General features: G+C 40.7%; 1 protein-coding gene across 2 annotated transcripts in view; it reads left to right on the top strand.

Moving 5' to 3' along the window:
• Nucleotides 1-8,456: 8,456 nt before the first annotated feature.
• The window catches only part of LOC109912859 (SPARC-related modular calcium-binding protein 1-like), a 71,626-nt gene continuing 70,390 nt past the window's right edge, over nucleotides 8,457-9,692 (top strand). For both annotated transcript variants that reach the window (XM_048618346.1, XM_048618345.1), the window contains exon 1: nucleotides 8,457-8,843. In XM_048618346.1, the coding sequence (XP_048474303.1) occupies nucleotides 8,757-8,843 (87 nt within the window). In that variant the 5' untranslated portion in view covers nucleotides 8,457-8,756. The remainder of the gene's footprint in view (nucleotides 8,844-9,692) is intronic.

Raw genomic sequence — 9,692 nt, 5'->3', positions numbered from 1 at the left:
TCAATCATCAGCAAAGTGCAGTCAAATAGAGCTTGGGCAGCAATAATCTGCTCACTGATGCTAAGTTAGGGTTCCACCAGAGCCACTCAGCTCCTACCCTCATTACAGTCTTGGTCCAAAGATGGATAAAAGAACTGCACTCCAGAACTAAGGTAAGAGTGACTGCCCTTGATATCAAGGTAGAATGTTGCCCACTCTGCACCAGATTTGACTCTGAGTATAGCATTAAGGAGCACTAGTAAAGCTGGAATCAGTGGGTATCTTCATTAGGTGGAGTCAGACATTGCACAAAGGAAGATGATTGTGATTATAGGAGATTAATAATCTCGTTCCAGGACATCTCTGCAGGAGTTCCTGATGTTAACGTCCTAGACCCAAACATCTTCCTGCTTTATTAATGACTTTCCTTTCATCATAAGGTCAGTGGTTCACTGATGATTGCACAATTTTCAGTACCATTCGTGACCCTAAAGCACTGAAGTAGTCAATGTTCATATGCAGCAAGACCTGGACAATATGCATCTTGGGCTGTACAGGCTTAGGTTGATAAGTGGTAAGTAACATTCATGTCACATAAGTGCCAGGCAATGACCATCTCAAACAAGTGAGAATAACCATTACTTCTTGACATTCAATGGCATTACCATCGCTGAATCCCCCTCAATCAACATTCTGGAAGTTACCACTGACCAGAAACTGAACTGGGCCAACCACATAAATACAGTGGCTACATGAGCAGGTCAGAGGCTGTGAATTCTATGGTGAATAACTCACCTCCTTAGTCCCCAGTGCCTGTTCACTGTCAAGTCAAAAATATGATGGAATACATTTGTCTTTCTAGATAGAATGCAGCTCCAATAACTTCGAGTAGCTTGGCACCATCCAGGACAAAACAGCTTGCTTGATTGGCACACTATGTATCAACTCTCACATTCACTCACTTTACCATCATTGCATAGTGGCAGCAGTGTGTGCAATCTACAAGATGTATTGCAATCACTCAACAATGCTCTTCTGACAGCACATTCAGACACTGTGATATCTATCACTTAGAAGGACAAGGGCAGCACTTATTTGGGAACACCACCAATTGAAAGTTCCCTTACAAGTCATCCACCAGCTGACTTGGAACTATATCGCTGTTCCCTCACACTTGCTGGGTCAAAGTCATTAGGCAGCTCACCATGACCTTCTCAAGGACAATTAGGGACAAGCAATAAATTTTGTCTTAGGCGGCAACTCCCATATACCATGAACGAATTAAAACTATGTGAGCTGACATTAGGACATTTGGCACAGACCAGAGGGTCAAACCTCAGTCACTTTTATATTAGCCTTGCTTTACTTTGGTGTTTTGTGCTTTGAATTTTGTGAGCCTGATCCTGACATGTACCATTTTCAATTTGGTTCATCTAATCTTGCCACATGTTTACCAAAAATTACGCATCTGGGACAAATAGACCAAATATAGATGAATAAATGCTAGACCTGGCTCATTGATGCGGAAATCACACAGCCTAAAGGAAACTACTTTTACATCTGTCCCAGTGCCGACTGTTGACTCTAATGCCATTTCCATTTTCAATACTAGACAGCAGACAAATATCAAAGACCAGGATTAAACCCGAGATCAGACATAATACTGGAAAGAATGAATAAACATAAATAGTTTAAGAACATAACAGATTGATCCAGTGACCATTGAAAATCAATAAGCTAAAACTCAATATTTAACAGATTGCATCACTCTTCACCAACATTTCAGCACCAGGGCACTGGCATTGGAGAACTCTCATTTAATAATATTTTACATAAACTTCTCTCCCAATTTGACAAATCATAACACAGATGGAGGCTATTTGGCTCATTGTGTATTTCCTGGTCTTGAAGATTTCTCCAATGAGACTCAATCTATTCACTCTTTCCCCATAGGCCTGGAATTATTTTCCTTGCTGAGTTTTATCCAACTTTTTCTCAAATTGTCCTTTCAGACAGTGCAATTCGAGATCACAATAACTGGCTATGTCTCCCCCTACCTTGGTTCTTTTGCCAATTATCTTAGATTTGTATCCTGTGACTAGCTATGCTTCTGCCAGTGATGGGGCTATAAAACATTAGTTTTGCTTCTTTTGGCTCCTTAATTTACACAGTCTCTGCCATAAACTACAATTTATTTGGAAATTTTAAAAATCTTGTATCGTTATAAAAGGATAGAATGAATGTCTTTAAAATGAAGATTGAATTTTACGTACATGTTGCGGTTCAATTATTCTTGTCCCTTACTGTCTCCTCGCTACACATCATCTGATGACACTTGGTTTTGATGCCCATGCATAAGGCAAGGAGACTCCAACTAGTTATCATTTAAATAAGCAATGGAAAGTTTCATTGGCCACATATGTTGTTACTAAATTGGCAGAGTTTACAATACCAAGGGAAATACATTAATTCCAAAAATAATTAAATACCAAAAGGATGAGTATTTCTGGTTTGCAGATGGAAATTGTAATGGGTCAGATTTCTGCCAAGGTAACCACAGGGCCTTGGGTGGGACTGGATCAGGCATGGCTCAACTCGTGGGTATTTACTGCACAGGTTATATGTTTGAAAATTTATCATCACCAAGGTAACTAAAGTATTCTGCTTGCTTTGGCTGTTTCCTTTTTCTGTCTGGGATGAAATGATTTAACATTGTTGCCACTTCCCTAGTATTTCTTCTTGTGCTCATCAAGTGAGCAAGAGTTGGCAAATATCAAAATATCACAGATATTGGGAAATCTGAAACAGTAGAAAATGCTGGAAACATTCAAGAGATAAGTCTGCGTCACTGAAGGGAACAAACAAGTTTGCATCTTAGATGTGGACACAGTTCAGCCGTTGGAAATAAAAGAAAAATGGAAAGATGTAAATCAGGCTCATGATTTCTTATCTCCTGTTTTACATTATACTGTTGAGTCAGATTTAATTCCAAAGACACTAGGGACTTCCAGAACCCGGTTTATTCTAACCCAGAAAAAAAAAATCTGAGCTTGAGAGGGTCTGTTCTATTCTGACTCCCATTTATTTTACATAAGTGCTGGGCTCAGTGGGTAATACCCCTGCTGCTGAGACTGAGATTGAGAATTTAATTCCAAGTCCAGGACAAGCAATAAAACTTTGATTATTGCTCCCAATTCAGTACTGAAGGAGTGTTGCACAGCTATGAGGTGATCAAGGAATGAGACATTATGCTAAAGCTCCATCTGCCTTGTCAGGGAATGTAAAAGATCCCATTACATTACTTTGAAAAAGAGCAGGGGCGTTATCCCTGGAATCCTAGCCAATATTTATCTCTCAATCAACATTACAAAAGATACAGATTACCTGGCCAGTGTGACATTGTTGTTTGTGGGAGCTTGCTGTGTCCATGCTGGCTGCTGTCTTCCTCACATCACAACAATGACTGCACTCGAAAAAGTACCTGATTAAACGTGCACTGCTTTGGGGTGTCCTGAGGCCATGAAGATGCTATACAAATGCAGTTCTTCCTCTCCATTTCATCGCTTTTTGTGGGATCTTGCTGTGTGTGTATTGACAGATCTCTAGAATGAGTGAAGTATCTAATACACTTCACATCATTGTAATATTAAGTAATTTGAGAGCTTTCTCAGTGGTATGATCAGGTACTATATAAACACAAGTCTTTGTTTAGTTATTGAAGAAAGTAAAGTCATCAAATTTCTCTTTAAATTCATTTTCAGGGTAAGACAAGCTAGGTATCTGTTACTTGCCTTAATTACCCTGAGAAAATGGCATTGGACTCCTTGAACCACCAGCAGCTTGAATACAACAGTTAAGTAGGGGAGGCATAAATAGGCCAAATTAGGAGAGGGCATTAATGAAAACGTCCTTTCATGGTCAACAGACATTTCAAAACATGTGAAATTTTATCAGTGTTGAAATGTAGGAAATGCAGCAGCAAATTTGTACACAGTAAGCTCTTACAAACAGCAATGAATTAATGACCTGATAATCTTTTTTTGCATTATTGGTTCAAAAATAAATACTGGCAAGTACAACTTCTTCAAAATAGCGTAATGTGATCTTTTATGTCCACCTGAGAAAGTGATGAGGCTCTGATTTAATGTCTGATCTAAAGCACAGCATCCTTACAGTACGGCACTTTTTCAGTAATACACGGGTGTCAGCTTGATATCTGTGTTCAAGTCAACTCAGAAATTCTAGATTACTAGTCCAGTAGCATAACCATTCACTCCAGGTGGAAGCAGTCAACTTGACCCAAAGGGACCCAGGTTATTTACTTTAATCAAGGTATTTCTGACAGCTGTTTCTCTTTCATTTCTTCACAAGATTAGTGACGTTTATTTTCCTTCTCTATAAATTTCTATACACAACTTTGAAGTAATATCTGACTCACTGAAAATATAGAATGATAAGAGAGTGAAAGGGAATTTCGCTTTAACTCTTGTAATGGTGTTAGATCAGCATCAAAGTATGGGAAGAAAGAAAAATGGTGGCACGGTGGCACAGTGGTTAGCACTGCTGCCTCACAGCATCAGGGACCAAGGTTTGATTCTAGCCTCGGGTGTCTGTCTGTGTGGAGTTTGCGCATTCTCCCTGTGTCTGCGTGGGTTTCCTCTGGGTGCTCCGGTTTCCTCCCACAGTCCAAAGATGTGCAGGTTAGGTGGATTGGCCATGCTAAATTGCCCATAGTGTTCAGGGTGGGTTATAAGGGGATGGGTCTGGGTGGGATGCACTGAGGTTTGGTGTGGACTTGTTGGGCTGAAGGGCCTGTTTCCACACTGTAGGGATTCTAAACCAGAGTATTTTCTCTCCGGTTACAATCATTGAACTTTGGAGTTGTCAAGAGATTTAAAGGGACCAAGTAGTGAAGTCACTAAAAGATTTGGTGCAAATCTAGTTTAAAATGCTAATAAAATGCTTACCTTAATTCCAATTGGGCTGGAATATAAAGTATTGGAAGTTCAATATGTTTTCAAAAAACTCTGATTAGATCCTATTTATAGTAATGTGTTCAGATGTGAGTGCCACACTTCAGTAAGAACATACTGGCCTTGGAAAGGTTGCACTGCTGATTCACCAGAACAATCAATGGGCTTCAAAGGGTTAGATTATGTGGATAAGTCACATAGGCAAAAGTTGTAAATATTTGTAATCAATCTGTTTAGACACATCAGGAGCAGGTGGGACTTGAACCTAGGCCTTCTAGCTCAAGGGTAGGGACTCTACCACTACACCACTATAGCTCTAAGATAAAGGGTGGTTTCCCTTGAGTTTATAGATTAAAGGGAGGGTTAACTGAAATGCTTAAGACCGAGTTAAGACATTGATCAGCTATGATCTAATTCAATGGCAGAACAGGCTTGAAGGATTGAAAGGATTCTTCTGTTTTTAAGCACTGCATCCAAATCTCTGAAACTTTTCAGAATGCCAATTGCCATGACATCTTTGATGTTCATTGTGACAAGAAGCCTATTCCTTTATGTAACAATTTTATGTTGAGAATGCACATGAGTCCAGGATTGTAAGAGGACATTTCAATACATCACCTAGCTCTTTTGCTAACATTTCTGTCCTAGGCCTGCTCCAGTGATCTCGCAAAGCCCAATGCGAGCTGGAAGAACCAGTACCTCATTTTCCACTTAGGCAATTAGAGTCATAGAGTCACAGAGCTGGACAGCATAGAATCAAACTCTTCATTCCAACTTGTCCATGCCAAATAGATATCCTAAATTAATCTAGTCTCATTTGCTAGCATTTGGCCCAAATCCCTCTAAACCCTTCCTATTTATATACCCATCCAGATGCCTTTTAAATGTTGTAATTGTACCAGCCTCCACCACTTCCTCTGGCAGCTCATTCCATACATGCACCACCCTCTGTGTGAAAAAGTTGCCCCTTAGGTCCCTTTTAAATCTTTCTCCTCTCACCTTAAACCTATGCCCCTCTAGTTTTGGGCTCCACTACCCTGGGTAACTTTACAGTCTTCAGGAATTAACATTGAGTTCAACAACTACAGACCATGAACTCTGTCCTCCATTTTGATAAACCCACTAATCTACACCCATCCCAACCTCACCCCTGTGTTTTCCCCGCACCGGTTTGTTATTAGTAGAGGTGTTTTATTTTCTGCTATTAACACCTAACATTAACACCCGTTCTTCATCTATATCTCTTCTCAACTATGAATAACCATCCTTACGCTTTTTGCTGTGACCCTTTTTCTATCTGTTCCTTTTGCTCCTTCTCCTCTTCTTTTTTCCAGAGCAGAAAAGTGATCATTTCTCCAGACTTCTTCAGTTTTGAAAAAGAATCATATTGGCGTTGAAACATTGACTCGTTTTCTCTGTCTACGGACAATGCCTGACCTGATGAATTACTCTAGCACTTGCTGTTTTTATTTTAGATTTCCAGCATCCACAATACTTTGCTTTTATTATAGGTGGCCTCATTTTATAAACTTTGAGTCCAGTTTGGTTGAACTCCACTTGTTTTTGGCATCCAGTAGTTGCAACTTCTCATGCTATGGCTACCTTTAGACACATCGCCCAGAGAATTAACACAAAATCCAGGCTAACACTCTATTCAATACTGAATGAACACTGCACTATTAGAAATGCAGGTGAGAGGTTAAACTGTGTCCAGTGGTATTATTCTTATGAAAAGCAGAGAATTTTTGGCTAATGTTTATTCTGCAAATAATATTTGCTAAAACAGACTATATGGTTATTATTTCATTAGTTATAAAGTAGCTTGGGATGTCTTCAGATTCCTGGAATTCACTCCCTAAGGGCATTGTGAGCCAACCTACAGCATGTGGACTGCAGCGGTTCAACAGGGCAACTCACCATCACCTCTTCAAGGGCAACTAGGGATGAGCAATAAATGCTGGCTCAGCCAATGACGCCCATATCTTACAAGTGAACAAAAAAGAGATTGTGAAAGGCGCTACAGAAGCATAGGTTTATCTTTTCAGATAACAGGAAGGATGGTTGAATAAACTCTGTCTCTAAATGTGAAAACATTGCTGGAGGTTTCTCATGCCTCAAGCAAGTGTTTTATAACCCAATTTATAAAAGATAAGTATAAAGTTTTTTTTAAAAGAATGAATGCAGGTGCTGTGAAGGATTGATGCATCTACACGCTGAGACATGGAGTGTTGGGGCTTGTACATGCAATTCGCAACATGCAGATTTCTCAGTCTTACTTGGCTCTTTATGGGCAGAGGTCGAAAATAATACATTTCCAGGAACTAAAAAGGGACATTTATCCCCTTCACTAAAGCTAATTTCTATACCTCCCACCTCTTTAAAAACATCAAGCACTTGATTTTAAGCACACACAATATTTTAAAAAATATTTAAAACAAAAAGCTCTGCAATGATTCAAGCTGGGCGGACTTTCATATTTATGAGTACTGAGTGCCAGGGGAAGATCAGATTGTGATTTTGATGGGTAACAGGTATCGCATATTTCCCTTCTTTTCTCAGGGTTGCAATTTGTTGCCGGAGTTTGATTTCACAGGCACCACCAAACATCCTTACCTAAGTGTCTGTTTCTGGCAGACTGTTTCAGCGTGGGAGTGGGTGTGCAGGGCAGTCCAACCTGACATCCACACAAGCTCAATTAATTGCAGGAATTGGTTATAGATCTGGAGCAGGGTCCATGACCAATTGTCTCCTTTTCCAAATCCTGGGGCACTGAGACTAATTATATGGATCTGAAACCTTCGTAGATCATTAAACTTAGCATCACTGAGGCAGATGCATTTACTAACAGGCTTGGATATTGCAGTAAGTAGAATCCTCAAAGCAGGGATCTTCTGACTGGATCTTATAACCAAGTACTCAAAGTGCAGCCCCATTCTTGAACCAAGACACCACCTCATTACCAGTGCCATTAGTGAGGCTGGACACCAAAAAGACGAATGGAGAGGCCAAGCCGAGATCAGATCGAATCCCCTTTTCACTCACTTCTCACTTGACTAAAAGACAAGCTTATGAATCAGACTGGCTCAGTTCCAGCACCAATGCCTCTGAGTCGGAAGATCATAGATGATGCCTTTGGGGCAAGATGTTAAACCGAGGCCTCCACTTTTGAAGAGTAGGGAGTTGACATTCAAAGAATAATTCATGATCGGTGAGTTGATGTGAACTGAGCCAAATTCTTGGTTGATGTGTTGTGTTGGCAAGCGGATAAACTTAACTGATTTGAGACGTGCGTGGGAATAAGAAAAAGACGGAACTGTAAAATGATTAGACTCAAATGCCGGGCTGCACATGGAAGAGTGAGTGTTTTTGTAACAACCATCCGGACGGGAATAGCAACTCGAACAAATCGCTGGGCAGGGTTTACAGACAATGGGAGGCAGGGTTGGGGCCGAAGTGGGTGGGGTTGTTCGTTTTCCACGTGGGTCGACTGGTTCCAAACAGTCCCGTTAAAAGTGGCAGCGATCATCCTTCGTGAGAGCTGCGAAGGTGGGCGGTCAAAAGCCACAGGCATCACGGACTGAGAGAACAGCTTCAGTCGGGCAACCAGCATTCCGAGAGAGAAAGATAATTCAGGTCTATATACTCCAGTGACGGGCGGCGATTTATTACTTCATACAAGTGACAGCGAAATTTCACACCGAAACCGACAAGGCGACAAGCCTTTTGTTTTGACGTGGAAACGGACACTTTCTGAAAAGCCTTTTCCGGAACCTCTCTCCCTTTCCATCCGCACTGTGCTACGGGATGTCGCCTCTCTCTCTCATCCTTTTGACCATTGAGCTTTTCGGCTTCTCTGCAACTTCCAAACCTCATCGGTTCGACAGGACTCTGGTAAGCAGCAGACTCCAAATTGGGAGAGTGCCTTTCCCAACTTTCCCAGATTCCTCTAGATAACTCATTCCTTTTTGATATAGTTATAACTATTTAAAATCAGTTTCAAGGCAAATTTCCTCCCAATATAGTCAGGCAGAACTTGCATTTATACAAGCAGTTACAACGCCGCAACACTGTCCCAAATGCAATGAACTAACTGAAGCACTACTATGCTTCATTTACTTTGTAGGGAAACACACATAAGTCCTTCATATTGGACTCATTATTACATTTGGGGGGATTCTATACCGTATAAGTGTTGGGAATAAGAAGAATTGAAAACAATTTGAACCTATGTTTCACAAAGTTAAAGGGATGGGTAAAATAAAGTAAGCGGAATTATTTAATAGTATTCCATTTCTATATTGACCTGCGTTTAGGGAATTTTTTGAAATCCAGAGTTCAGATATTTTGTGTTCAGCTGTAGTGTTCCACACATGCACATTGTGGAGTTTTGGCTGGAGAGCGTGTAATCTGTTGCTGTAACTGTGTAAAAAGTTGTTCCTGTGGCTCCGTTCGTTCAGTGCGGGGCGAGTCCGAACAGGCTGTGATCGGCAGCGTGACAGCAGGGAAACCTCTTGGATGACGAGCAACGCAAACCCCTTTCCTGCTGTCTCTCTGTGCACAATTACGGGGCGAATTTCATTAAAACTGCTCTAAATTGAATAAGAAAGGAAATTTTGCCTACTTCGCGAACGATTTGTTCTCCTTTTAATAAACTCGTCACGCAGCAATAGGTTTAGACAATTTCATAAATTTCCATCAGTACACAGAGCACGATTGTGAGGGAACAAGGTGCAGGGCTGG

Source organism: Rhincodon typus, chromosome 39 (genome assembly GCF_021869965.1).
Source record: "Rhincodon typus isolate 14 chromosome 39, sRhiTyp1.1, whole genome shotgun sequence".
In the NCBI taxonomy this organism is placed as follows: Eukaryota; Metazoa; Chordata; class Chondrichthyes; order Orectolobiformes; family Rhincodontidae; genus Rhincodon; species Rhincodon typus.
Note: the sequence above shows the minus strand (reverse complement) of the source record. Positions and strands in the feature narration are given on the sequence as shown.